A 13,940-nucleotide genomic window follows, 5' to 3' on the forward strand; every position below is an offset into this window, starting at 1 on the left:
AAAATAGAGTGCTTCACTTAGCTCAAGAGCAGAACTTTTTCTTGCTTAGAAATTTGTAATTTTAAATTATTTGTGAATGACAAATAATAAATCAGTTTACTATTTTAAGATGCCTGTTAACACTCCTCCTCCATTAGTCATAAAAGGAACCAAGTCTAAAAACACTCCACCTCGTAGCAAAGCAACCACTTCATTTTGTAATCACAGAGGAGCTTTACAGACAGAAGCAATTAATCCAAACTGACAAAGAGGATTAAAATTGAGGCATTTTTATAGTCTTGTTTAAACTATATTGTGGGCATTCATACGCATTAGCTAAGGCATTTGCCTCCTGTAGCAAAGCCAGCACAGCAGCATCACAGACAGGGCAGGGGGGGAGATGGTCTCTGTCTTTTGATTTTTTTCTCATGGGAGATTCTCTCTCTCTTTATTTCTTAAATCTAAAAAGTCTGCTTCTTCCTTTCATGTTCTTTTGGATGTTGCTGTGTTAGTTTATCACCAAAAAGTGATTTAAGTCTCCTGCACAGAGGATTTCTCTTTAAGTGCCAATACTGTGATCTTCCCCACATTGAGATGAGCTCAAGAAGCTCCCAAGCGTGCACTTGTACCATGAGCCACAGTTTGTCATCTTCTCGGTTGTGCCAGTACAATTATTTGGGAGGCCAGCCTTTGTGCTGCAAACTGATCTTGGAAATTATTAAAAATGACGGGTCAAAAAAAAAGGTAATCTAAATTAGATGCAAGGTATCTAGGATAAGAGTCCTCTGCAGCCCACTGCTATGGGTCACTTGGGATGTGCCCAGATCCCAGGTGATTTCTTACTGACCTTCAAAGATCCAGTCAGTGGAACTAACTCCATCCAGGTTTTCTTTTCTGTATTTTTAGTGTGTTATACATTAAACTCATTGACTCCTGTGATGTTTTGTCCTGTGATGGAATTTCAGATACTGTTGTAGTAGTCATCATCTGTTTCTTTTTAAAGTTCACAGTGTCTTCCTGAAACCAGGGAGCTTGCAATTTTTAGATTTGTTTTTGAGGATGGTTCTGATTTTTTAGGAGCTGTTCTGCTACGTGCAAGCTGTCTGTTTTAAAAAATAAATCAGTCCTTTCTTTCTGTTTATAACAGACACATCCAGACATGTCATCAATGCATCTGAAATGTACCCTGTCCCAGATACTTTAGAATATGGAAACAGAACGTATAAACTAATACGTGGGAATTTTACGTGGTCTTCAGCTTTAAAAACCTGCATGGCAAATGGCGCGGAGTTGGTCAGCATTGCAGACCAGTACCACCAGGCTTTCCTCACCGTCATCGTGAATCGGCTGGGATTCAACCACTGGATCGGGCTCTTCACTTCGGATGTACGTAGTGGACCCCCTGGCTATGAATATGATGCTGCAAAGGAATTTTTCCAGTAACAGGCTAATGAGCTGTGTCATTATTTTGAAGTCACAGGAATTTTGCATCTGGAAATGAAACCCTGGAAAGCTTGAGCCCTAACCATTTCTTTGCAACATAATGTATAAATCTAATGAGAGCCAGTTTGGTGCAATAACTGCTGAAAACTAAAAGCCACAGAAAACATTTAAAAACACATACACACAAAATCTCTTGTAGTGTCAACATTGAAATGATGTTGTTTCATTTGTAGTTGCTCAATGGCCCAAATAACCACTTGCTGAAAACAGCAGTTTAGATGTAGTTTGTGGTCTCCCAGAAGTAAGCTGGGAGGATCCTTGGATCTGTCTTTTGTGGATCCTTCTGGATCTACCCAGCCTTTGGAGACATCAAAGGCATTCTGTAATACCTGGTGTGGATGCCACCACAAGAAGATGAATTTGTATGGTGCTAAAGCATGTCAGAAAGATAATCTGACATTTGTCTTGGCAGAACGGGCTTCACTTTGAATGGTCGGATGGGACTAGGTCTTTGTTTACCTTCTGGGAAGACGACGAGTCCCAGGCCTTTGGCAGCTGCGTTTACATTGATACTTCGGGGCACTGGAGAAGTGCTAACTGTGAGCGACTTCTGCAAGGAGCAGTTTGCCATGTGCCACCAAGTAAGTCGGAGTGAAGTTTTATATTAAATCTTTGCGGCTGCAAATGGGTGTCTTGACAGTGGAAGTATGTGAAAGGAAATTAATTGGTTTGAGGTTAAGCAATGATGATAGTATTATTTAAAACTGAAGTATATTTCTGGCATTTCCTTGCTGTATCTCCTATTTGTGAAACCATTTTTTCCCCATGAAATATTGGCCATCAGGTCTGGTCCATAGGAGAATGGAAAGAGAACTTTCATAATGGAAAAGAAACAGTAAAATGACTTACTCTGTCTCTTCGGTGAACGCTATATCATCTGTGAAAAATGATGATTGCTAATAACCTAGCTCGAAGGGAAATAAATTCCGCTCGCTGCAATTAACTGTGGGTTGGGAGAAGGGAAGCATTTAGAGGAAAGTGAAAAATTAGAGTCACATCTTCACTGATTGCACATAAAAGATTTTGCAACCTTTTTCATAAAGATAAAAATATTTTCCTGTACCCTAAAATATGTTGTGTTTCCTGCAGTGCTCTGTCAGTTAACTACCTGGGCTTCACTTGAATCCGGAGTTCAGGTCTGGAACTCCATTCAGTCCAGGACTGCAGAGTCTTTGGCAGCATCCTGTTCTCAAAATAGTTCCTATTCGGTGGCATTGATCACCAGGGGTTCGCCTACAGCTTATTATAGCTTTTGGATCTGTTGTGAAAAAGCTGTTTTGGGATCCTTCGAGACAAAAATTATTCCGTAGCATGCTTTTTTGTATTGAAGCTGAATAATTTTCTAATTTGTTTGCCAAGTTATGTAATCATATGTAGCCTAAGGTTTACTTAATTTAAAAAAAAATGTGTTTTGTAGCAAAGTAGGAGGCATGTGAGGCCGTAGGGAACGCAGGTGAATCTACAGCGCTGCCCAAAAGTGATGCTGAGTATCGCAGAGTGAGCTTGTAGAGTTGCCCTGAGTCAGCGGGACTCTCTGCTGCAGCGGGTTGCTCGCCGGGGACGCTGGAGACTCTCCTCTGTGCCATGGTGTTTGGCCCATGTCACCTTTGCGGCTTAGTGGAGAGAAACTCTGCAGTCCTTGGAAATCCCCAGCCCTCTGGGAGACACTGGGCAGCCCGGAGGGCTCTGACGTGCCCGTAGTTTGCTCGTAACTCCCTCTGCACATCGGTACCGGTTACATCGTCCCGGTATATTGCTGTTGCAACCCAGCAAGGGTTTTGATCAGAAGTAAAACCAGCTAAAGCAAATATATACAGCCACTAGATTTTCACTTTGAAAAATGGAGGCAGAACGCAGTAACGTGCTTATTAGCATTACTCCAAAACAGCGTGTGGAATGTTATATTAACGTGTATGTTGTTGTGCCAATAAAGCTGTGCTGTTATTTCTATCACAGAAAAGAAACTCCCTGCCCATAAAGGCTTATGTTCAGAAAAACCTGTTCCCTGGATCAAATTCAAAACCAGTTGCTACAGCTTTTCCACGGTTCTGCAGGGCACAAGTTTTGATACTGCATCTGAAGTCTGCAGAAATCAAGGTAAGTAATTATTTTGTAGCTACAAAATGTCATCGTGATATCTTAAAAAAATACATGTTTTCTGAAATGACTGAAATCATGTCATGCATTTTCTCTAGTTCGAGATAATGATAGTGCAGCTCATAAGCCAACTATGAAATTGGAGGCAACGTAGATCAAAAAAGTGTTCCTTTCCACGTGAAAAGATTGATTTCTGGAATAATGCGTAAAATGAATCTTTCTCCCTTCAAACCTGTTTTAAGATCATGTGAGAACAGTTTTATATCAGCCTGAGCATTTTCACATTAATTACAAATTTAAGAACTTATAACGTATAGCCAGACTTTTCAAGCTTTTCAATTAAGGCTCATAATACTAACTTTCTGAAATGCAATGTTACATTTTAATGTTGTGGATTATTTGAAAATTTGTTCTGTGTTTAATTTGTAGGATCACATCTTCTAACTATTGAAGATGAAGACGAAAATGCCTTCATTTTGGAAGAATTGCACAGTTTTGGTTATTCTGTGCAAATGGTTTGGTTGAACGTGCTGATTGTTACAGACAGTAAGTTTTGGGTGGAAGAGAGCTGCATGTAAGAACTTGGTTTGGTTTTTCGTTATCTTAATGCTTCTCGAGCCATCTTCCGAAACACTGTTACCTTTTGAGATCATTTCTTTTTTGCTGCTTATTACCTGATGTAGTAAAACCAGTCAAGCTTTCTGTAATCATTACCTATTAGAATATTAGTATTCTGAATACTCAATATGTATGCATGCATGTCAACGCCTTTATTTTCTTCTTAAGGAAACACTACAGGCTTTCTTCTATGTCAACTACATAGGATGTTTTTAAATCCTTATTAAAAAAAAAAAAAAAGTAATATAGTGGCCAAACAGACAAAATCCTGGCATTCCATAATACAGTTGTTTTTTCATGTGAGGGTAAGTCCAACTGAAACAGAGCTATTTATCAAAATACTGTGATATTTTATAATGATTTATAACTTCTGCCCTTAGATGAGACAGTCTCCTGGTTTGATGGTTCTCCCTTAAATTATTCTAACTGGGGCATCAGGGAGCCTGAATTTGACCATCTCAAAGGGAATTTCTGTATCAGCCTGAGGACCACAGATGGAGTCTGGCAATTATCTCCATGCAGAGAAAAAAAGGGATTTGTATGTAAAATGGATGCAGGTAAGTGCTTCCATAAAAGAAGGCAGTTGTGTCCTTATAACCATTGTTTTACATGTTCCTTGTTGCTTGATTTACTTGCTCTTAGTTTTCATTTCAATAATTCTGTCCTTTGGTACTAGGAAAAAATAGCTGTAAAAACCACAGCCAGCCAGGGTAACCTCCTTTTGCGCAACCTGGGCGGCTGTTGCGTTATTGCTGGCTGCGGTAGACTTTCTGTTGTGGGGGTGTCCATGTGCAGGGCATCAGGCTGAGCTCCACAGACCCCCCAGGAGGGGCAGGCGCAGCCCGGGAGCGCGGCACGGGCATCGCCGCTGTAGGAACACGGCTCTGAGAGAGAGCTGAAGGATCTCCAGAGCCAACGCAAAATGCCCGAGTCACTGTTGGACCCAACAGGTCGATTAATCTGGTCGCTGCACAGTTCTGCTCGTGCTTTTGTACTTTAAAAAGTGGATATATATGGCTGCTCATCCTTGCACAAATGTCAATTAACATATTCCCCCAAATTTAAGGGATTTTAGATAACAGATTAAGTCATATTTAACTTGGCCAGTTGGAATCCCATTGACATGAGTGAAATTAAACAAAGAACAGCCTGCTCTTAGATGGTTTTAGGTAGATTGTCTTCTCGGTGTCAATTTTACACTGAGTATATATAGTAACTTTTGTTAGTTCTGTGGATAATTTTATGACCGTTCTGGATTCTATTTCAGATATTGATGCAACAGAACCCTCTGAAAAAGGCAAGTTGCTTCTGTACTTTCTTAATTTTTTTTATAAGGAGTAATAACACGTTTTGAGCCAATATTTTGTGAGGTCACATTTTTCACTGTTAAACCTGTAATTTAAAATGCGTGACATATAAGGAGTAATAATATGTTTTCCATAAAACATCTATATGTTTATATTTAGAATTGTCTGTAATTAGAGCTATATTTGCTTAATAACAATTTCTGTCCTTCTCTTTCAGCATCATACCGTGGGCTCGTAGCTCTGGCTGTTGTCGTGACGTTGGTGATGCTGGCTGCCATTTCCCTTTTCCTGTGGTGCCTGTACAAACAGAATAACCGATTCTTCCGCAGGATACTGTGGGTCAGAAACGCCTATTTGCCACAGATTAACGCTGACGTTCCTGCTTTGGAAGAAAGCATCCTCATTTCTGATTTTGAGAGAAGTGATGGCAATTAATCCATCAGAGGTAGCAAGCGGTCACGTCTTCTGTGTGAAACTCCATGATCTACAGTAGTTTTCTCCTCCCTGGGAGTCCCTCCGGGTACCCGTATCCAGAGAAACCCTCGCAGCCGTCGGTATGAACACTGTAGGGGCTCCCTACCTTGGAGAGCTTTTGCTTTGTGGCAGGATGAGATGAAGGTATAAGGCAGAGCCACGGAGAAATTGGCTCCTTTGGGACAAGCGGGGAACTGAAAATACTCCCACACCATAAACCTCCAGCCGCTCACGTGGAACAGTCGTGTCTGAGGCCCCAGAGCAGCAGGCAATTTTCATACAACTTTTTCCTATGGGAACGTTTGGGCTTTTGTGATTCGTTTTTTACACATTGCAGAATCTGTTCATGAGCCATCGCTAAAATTTGGCCTTGAATTTCAGAACTCTGAAACATATTCCAAAGATAATGGGGTAGATTATTATTATTTTTTTCTTAATAGCCATGCCTTCTGCAAAATGAACAGGTTTTTTTTCAGAGAGTGGATTCTTGCCAGGTGGATTTCCAAGCTTGCAGAGAGGTGAAGTCATTTTTTACTTGGGGGTGCCAGAGTTTTGGTAGTTTGGCCCATGATGCCTAGTTCACGTCATAAAATAAATTAGTCTAGAGCTATAATGGCATATGGGCTTTGTCATCCTGAAGTTAACATATTCATTTGAAGTGTGTCCAGCGTCCTGTTAAAGATTTAACTATGTGATCTCTCACCTAGGTTATTTCAGAAATGGAATCCCATCCCTCTTTTAAAGACATTTTTGGGCAATATCTGTTTGAAGAAAAAAAAAAAAACCAACCCTGTTACAAATCTTGCTGAAGTTATGGTAATAAATTGCTTTACTGTTCACCTACAGTATTTCCGCAAGCAGTATTTGTGTACGCTCTTCTGAGACGCTACTCTCAACAGCTGAGGACGATACGTGGGGGAGCCACAGTGCTGCTCCCAAAGGGTGCTATAGTCCTATGCCCCCATGTAGCAGACCCTCAGAAGGACAATTTTCGCTTTCAGTGTTCGTACTAAGGTGCTAACGAAGGAGATGAATTTCACAGACCAGTTGGTCTGCAGCCTGATGGTTGTGAAGGACCCAGCTCAGGTCTCTCCACTACCTCAGTTGCAGTGGCCCAGGACAGCAACACTTGCTCTCTGGGGGACTCCTGCCACCCGCCTCTCTCAAAATACCTGGAAGGTTTTCAGGGACTTTATTTTTTTGTTTTTATTGCAGTGTGGAAAAACAAATGGTTAGTCATGAAAAGTTACTTCAGAAGGGCTTTACTGTGCCTTCAGTCATCTCTAAAAGCCGCCGCGAAGAGCTGCATTTATTGTTGGGTTTGTTGGTTTGTTTGTTTTAAGATGACTCATTCTAACAATTTTGCAAGAGCCCTAAGATGGAGGTACGTTCCTCAGAATTAAGCAAGCAGCTAAGGCCAACTGAAATGTTTTTATACAGTGTTTGTGCACATGCACAGGAATGTATGACTGCCTTTTAGTTAGATTTCACGTGGCCAATTCTAGCAACAAAAATCGCTTTTCATGTCCTAATTATGTATAGGGCTATTTTTAAAAATTATTTAGTACATAGACTATTTCAGTGCTTGTTTACAGAACTGTTCAAAAATGTTGTCAAGGAAGCTGCAGGCGGTTTTGATCCCAATATCATTTTCAACTTACTGTTTTCGCTAAATTCTGTGGGTGTACCTATCACAAGTTCTTAATCTGAGATTTTTCCATCATCTAAAATCTAAATAGCTTTTCTGGGTATATTTTATCTAGTGGTTTGATCCCATACATTACTCGTCAGTAATGTTTTAAAAGTTTGGGGTCAGCCCTCTAGATTTATCTGTGGGACTGATTTTATGTGAAGTCCACTATCAGAGTTTGTGGACTGCAACTTTTGAGTACGATTGCCAGATAATCTCCTGCTTATAATGTGTGAACTGCAATAGCTTCTTTACCACCAAAAGAAAAGAAGAAAAAAGGTTGGGACCATCTCTCCCTTTCCCATGAAAATTTCAACTATTTGAACTACAGTTGGAGGAACCTAAACCAACAAATCCCTTCTATCACATTCACTGACAAGTGTGTAAATGCTGCTTTCTTACGGCACAGCAAGCAGAGTGGCTCGCAGGATGGTTTTTTTTGTGAAACTAAGCTCAGTCGCCTCTGAGGACGTGTATTTATCAGGCTACAGTGCTGTTACTAGTTACGCAGACTCCGGTCTGATTTTTGATGTGGTTAATGAAGGTGTATATTTTTTCACAAAACTTGACATAGGCGTTTTATCAGTTTTCCTTGAGGTATCATTTAAATATATTTGAAGGGCAGCGCTGTAAGAAATAACCCTAACCTCAAAACAGGGATCGTTGATTAACATCGACTCTGATGTAGATGATCTTGCATTAAGGGAAAAATAGTTCAAGCAGTGTTTTCTTCCTACTTTGAAATGGTTTTGAGGGAACAGACCCTTAAATATTTATTTTTAAATCTGTCATCATTTAACTTTTGTAATGGAAGGTATTATTCACTCAAGAATATAATCATTGATTGCTTTCTAGTCTTCGCTCTGGATTTTTTTACCCATGGCTTTCATTTGTTTTCCCTTAATCAGAGGTCTTCTGTACTGTTCCTGATCAGGGTATGTGGTGACTATGTTTTTACTGCTGACTTTGATGATATTGGCAGTGAGGTTCACTGTGTTATTTCAACTGGAAAATTAAAGCGTGAATAATTATTTTCTGTGCTGTAACTTTTCTTGAATCTTTCCCCATCTGTAATTAGCTGCCAGGCTTCAGTGTCTCGATACAGCAGTCCCCAGGCTTTGCACCGAGTCATCCTGTGTAGGAGAGGGAGAGCTTGCACCAGCCTCCTCTCTGGCTGCATGGCTGGACCTAGACCTGGGCACTGCAGATGGTCTCCGCACACATGGTGGCCCCAGTGTTTCCCAGGGCACGAATGAGGATGCCCCAGGACATGTGTGCAGGAGGTGGTGGGAGGAGGAAGGAGCCACAGCACCATCAGTAAGGACGATGGATGGGAGCATGGTGCTGATGCACAGATATTCTCCCAGTCTGCAGCCAGTTCCCTGCAGCCCTGGGAGCTGGGGCCACCAGGGATGAGTGATGGCCTGCAGGAATTTTCCTGCTGGACTGCGGAGGCTGTGTTGTGTGGGAGCCCATTCATTTCTGCCACAGACAGGGTGGAGATACATGGACTGCAGCTCAGTAGCTTCCATGGCTAGCACCCAAGTGCTTCCCATGTCCAAGAACTGGGTTCATCAGAGACTGAACAGGCAAATGAATGTTGCATTTTCCTCTGCCATGCCAGCTTCTTTGAATGCATTTACTGAAAGGGAAGTGTTAGGTGATTTCATGCCACTCCCTTGCTTGGGGGATGGAAGGGTATACCCACCACAGAGAGATACACTCAGGCCAACGTATGGTAAACTTTGTCTACTGGATATTAGTGTTTGGGAAAAAATCCATGTGCTTATTTTTGCAAACCCCATTCCAGGAGAAAATTTACCTCCAGGTCCCTTTAGCAGGCCTTGCAGCATGGCTCTGAGGTAAAGACATGCCTGACGTAGCAGTCACATCCCAGCTGGACAGGAGGCTGCAATGGGAACATACGTGTGCTGGAGATGTCCAGCATGACCAGGCAGAGTGAAGGGCTGTGGCACAAGGCTGGAAGTGGGCAACATAACTCCTAAGCAAAGGCCTTTCCAGCTGTGGGGCTGCTTGAAATCCATGCAGTACACTCTGGAGGGAGTGTAGGGAAAAGGAAGTTTTTTGCACGCTCTGTGAGACTTGACCCACTCTGGTTCTCAGGGCACCGTTGCACAAATTCCCGTTTAATTTAACCCCCTACTTTTTCCGTTCATCATGTTGCCCCTCCCTCAGTGTAGTAACAGGCATCCTCAGTCTCTTGTAATAATAAACCCACTGTAATGAAATCCGTGGCATACCCTTCCTCTAGGGCATTTATACATAAGCAGAATTTTTTGGTTAAAAGCTAAATTGCCCACATTCAGCAACTGGGCTCTAAATCCTCAGCTCAAAAAAATTAAAAAAAAAAAAAAAAAGAGGCCTCTTCTTGAGCTATAATAATATTTCCTTTGGTAATCAGTGGAATGTTGATTTATAACCCCTGCAAGCCAGCGCTGATCTCTTACAATCTGATGCAGCCCTCCTGCGTAAGTAACCATCAGGAGTAAATTCACAGGCATTATGCTGTTCTGGGATGGTATGAATTCAGGTTGATCTTGGTGCTTGGAAACACAGTCAGTCTCGGTTTAGCCAGTAGATGGTAGTGGTAGACACAAAACTGACAAAATGAGCTGTGCAAGAGAAAAAAAATCAGAGGGATCTGCTCCGGATCCTTTAGAAGTTTAATTAAATGAGCAGCAAAACTCTCAAGTCGCAGAACTGCGAATATCAGCGTCAGGTTTTAGCCGTGTCTGCAACATCACAAAGCTGTGTTAAGAAGGCTTTCCAAGTCTCAGTGTTCATTCTCAACAACTTTAATGGGATGCATTCAAATGTACGGAATGGGATAATGCAAGTCCTTACGTTCGTCTGTGGGTTTTTCTTTTGTTTGGTGAGTGACGGGAAAATCCGCTTGGGTTCCCGAGTATTAAATAAATAAATAAATAAATAAATCTTTGTGGTATGTTTTGATTCTGATCCCTTTGATGGAAAGGTAATTGACTGAATATGTTCCAGCCAGGTCTCTAGTGAAAATGGATTTGTTTTAATGTTTTCTTTCTTGACTGTATCAATGCAGGCATTTACTTACTAATTTACGTGGGAAAAGGAAAATGAAGACATGGAAATGAAAATTATTAGACATTGTAAGTATCCATTGCATAAGTAATCATTCCACAGCACTGTGGAAAGCAGATTTATTTTCTCCTTCTCTCAATTTATTCTGTAAGTTGCTCAGAGCTTAAAAGTTGCTGATCCCTTTCTATATCCGTTATCTTTATGCAGAATGACTGTGATTTGGATTCTCATCTTAGAAACTTAACCATAAAAAAGGGCATTGAGAATCGTTTTGTAATAAAGCCTCACTTCAAAGCCTTAGTTTTTATAATCTTGTTTCCTATTACTGCGGCTCTCGTAGACTTTCCCGATCTGCCTGTGATGAAGGAACTGCAGTTGTCCAGGGAAGGCCACTAGATCCAGCCTGCTGCCATGCTTGTGGGTAACACCAGGGTCATTTACAGCCACCACAGTGATTCTCAGCTGCAATCATTTCCAAAAGTGCACAGCTAGATAATAGAGAAAAAGCTTCTACTACCATTTCCTTTATTTCTGATGCTTATTTTTGTTCCTCGGCTTGTTGCTATTGTAACAAATCCGACTCTTTTCTTAACCCCAGCCTGCAGACTAATCTCCACTGTGGTTCTCAGAAATCAATGCTTCAAAACATAGTTTTAGTGAGAACAACAGTGAAACTTGTAGATACAAGATAAATCTTGAAATGCACAGTGTGCTAAAAGTTACTCTCCTCTGCATGCTGGCACAGGAAAAATAGGGAAGACGCTTTCTCTGAATCACGCACATAAAGGCCTCACCGACAATCTGCTTTCCGCAGAGGTGGTCAGCCTGCAGCTCATGGTGGCAGTCACTGGGTGCTTGGAGGCCATCCACCACCACTGGGCTGACTGGTAGAATGCAATAGCCGGGTCGATGTCTCGGACCATGCATTGGAACAACAAAACTATCCCTGTATCTTTTCAGATTTTTGTAGATGGATGTTCATCTTAAGAAATTAAAAGTTTCCATTTATGCTGTACAGAAAATCCTCTGTATTTTTTCTTTCATTTTTTTAGTGAATACTGAAAATTATCCCATCGAGTATGTGAAGCTATCTGTGCAGGTCATTTGTTGTAAAGCGTGATCTTAGGCCTTTGAACCCAGTCACAACCTGATTAAATCTGCTTTGCCACTTCTTCCTGCCATAAACTTTGTGTGTGTTGTAGGTGAGAAGCCCCTGGAAAGCCCTTGCTGGAAGCCAAAAGCAAGCTTGCACCCAGCTGATAAGACAGACTCCACCTCATCAGCAGTTTTGGGCTGCGTGGCTTCACTGACGCGGGATTTGGGACTCCATCCCAGAGCTTGATGCTTCCAGGTTCATTCAGGTATGCAAGCAGAATCCCTAACATTGAACACTGACAATGAGATGGAGTACATAAACTTTCAATATACAGTGAAAGAATATTCTAAGTCGTGTAAGGCTTCATTTGTTATGGTCCTAGCACAGATTACGCATACATTTGCTTTATCTGTACTAGTTTCTTTTGGGAAGTTTCTTCTGATGCTAGCAGGCTTACCTATTATGTATCTGGGATATGACACCTACCGAAATGCTTAGATGATCTAGACATTATATTTTCTGGTATTTAATATTCAAGACTATCAGAAGGATTCTTTCTGAAAAGGTAAGAGGGTAATGTTTCTGCTGCTGCATATTGTGTCCTGCTGGGATGAAAATGATGTTGAGAGACAAATGGAATTACTTTAAGTATTGTTTCAAAAGCAAATATTGAAGATGGAGTTGCACATATGGGACACATTGTGGCTATAAAAAACATAAGGTACCATTCAGTTAAATGTGGAAATGCATCAGAACAGCTCCGGGAGGCTTTCCATCTGGAAAGAACAGATTAATAGAATACCTACGGAAACAGCAGCTACTTCACTGTTTAAAATAGCTGTAGTATAAATAGCAGAGTGGTTCTTCCCCACACACCGTACCCAGGAACGCAGCTGACATTGGTTTTATCGCTGCAGGCTCCTGGAGGCCCTTGCTGCATGGAACACGGCACCTCTGGAGCGTACGCACCACGTGGCTGGGTGTCCCGGTGCAGTTAAGTTATGGAAGAGGGAAGGAAAGCCAATGTAGGCTCCTTTCTCCATCTTGTCCTTGATCATCCATCCTTCCCTGACCTTCCAGAATCTAGTATGGGTTGATGATTTGGATTTGAACTATTGCTGCTTACATATAAATTTTCTTCATTCTTTCCTGATTGAAAGAATGTAAAGAGGAAGTTGGGTGAGTCTCAGCTGCTCTTGCGGGTTGCTTGCCCACTTGCTTTGATGTAGTATAAAGCCAAACCCTCATGGAAGGAAAGATGAAAGGAAGAGCTGATCACCAGTAATTCCTACTAGTTGGGAATACTAGAACAAGAAGTAACTGACTGTGAAACCACAGCAGAAAATATGTGATAACCATGGGAATAGCTGGGCCAAACAATAAGCAGCTGACATAAGTGGCAGGGTCACTGTCAATGGCAGTGTGGACTGTTAAATTGGACAACTATGACTTAGAAATAAACAAATCAATCCACCACCACTGCTGGGGAATAGATTCACAACACTGCCGGATGGCCCTTTCAGCTCAGTCTGGGTAAAGATGAGTAAGCCTGACCCAAAAATACTGGTGTGTATGTTTTTGTGGGACTGCTGATGTGTCATCCCACTGCCTTCTAGACCAAACCTAGCTTCTAGCCTTCTGACCCACACAAGTGCTCAACAGCCAGAATTTAGCATCTCTGCGGACACAAATGCCATGCAGCTGGGTGTGGGAAAGTAACTGAAGATTGGTGTAAAGGGCTGTAAACATGCTCAAGTGACTTGCACATGAGGTGCTGGAAAACACATATATCACATTAATTCTTGTTTAGTCTTATGTACTTGACAAGTAGAACATCCCCACTTAGATAACGCAGGCCTGTGATGGACTCGGGCACCTGAACATGCCTGAGATTCCTACTCTGCTGTTGAAGAAGATCAAGGCACCGTGAAAGTGAAAAACTGTGCCGGCTTGAACCCTTGAAATACAGACAAGAACAGTAAGTCTGAACTCTTATTCTCTTGCTAACTAGGATTGTCTTGGTCTGCGGTGCATGCGTCCTCTGCTTGCATGCCTCTGCCCAGGTGCTGCTTTGGAGATCCCCCGGTCTGCAAGGTAT

The 13,940-nt window shown here is 41.7% G+C and overlaps 1 protein-coding gene across 1 annotated transcript in view; it reads left to right on the plus strand.

Moving 5' to 3' along the window:
• PLA2R1 (phospholipase A2 receptor 1) overlaps positions 1–8,699 on the plus strand; it is a 43,008-nt gene extending 34,309 nt beyond the window's left edge. The window contains exons 24-30 of the mRNA XM_074594505.1: positions 1,127–1,365; positions 1,895–2,063; positions 3,439–3,579; positions 4,009–4,125; positions 4,578–4,754; positions 5,465–5,494; positions 5,722–8,699. Coding sequence (XP_074450606.1) covers positions 1,127–1,365; positions 1,895–2,063; positions 3,439–3,579; positions 4,009–4,125; positions 4,578–4,754; positions 5,465–5,494; positions 5,722–5,939 — 1,091 coding nt within the window. The 3' untranslated portion in view covers positions 5,940–8,699. The remainder of the gene's footprint in view (positions 1–1,126; positions 1,366–1,894; positions 2,064–3,438; positions 3,580–4,008; positions 4,126–4,577; positions 4,755–5,464; positions 5,495–5,721) is intronic.
• The last annotated feature ends 5,241 nt before the right edge of the window (positions 8,700–13,940 follow it).

Source organism: Larus michahellis, chromosome 7, assembly GCF_964199755.1.
Source record: "Larus michahellis chromosome 7, bLarMic1.1, whole genome shotgun sequence".
Classification (NCBI taxonomy): domain Eukaryota; kingdom Metazoa; phylum Chordata; class Aves; order Charadriiformes; family Laridae; genus Larus; species Larus michahellis.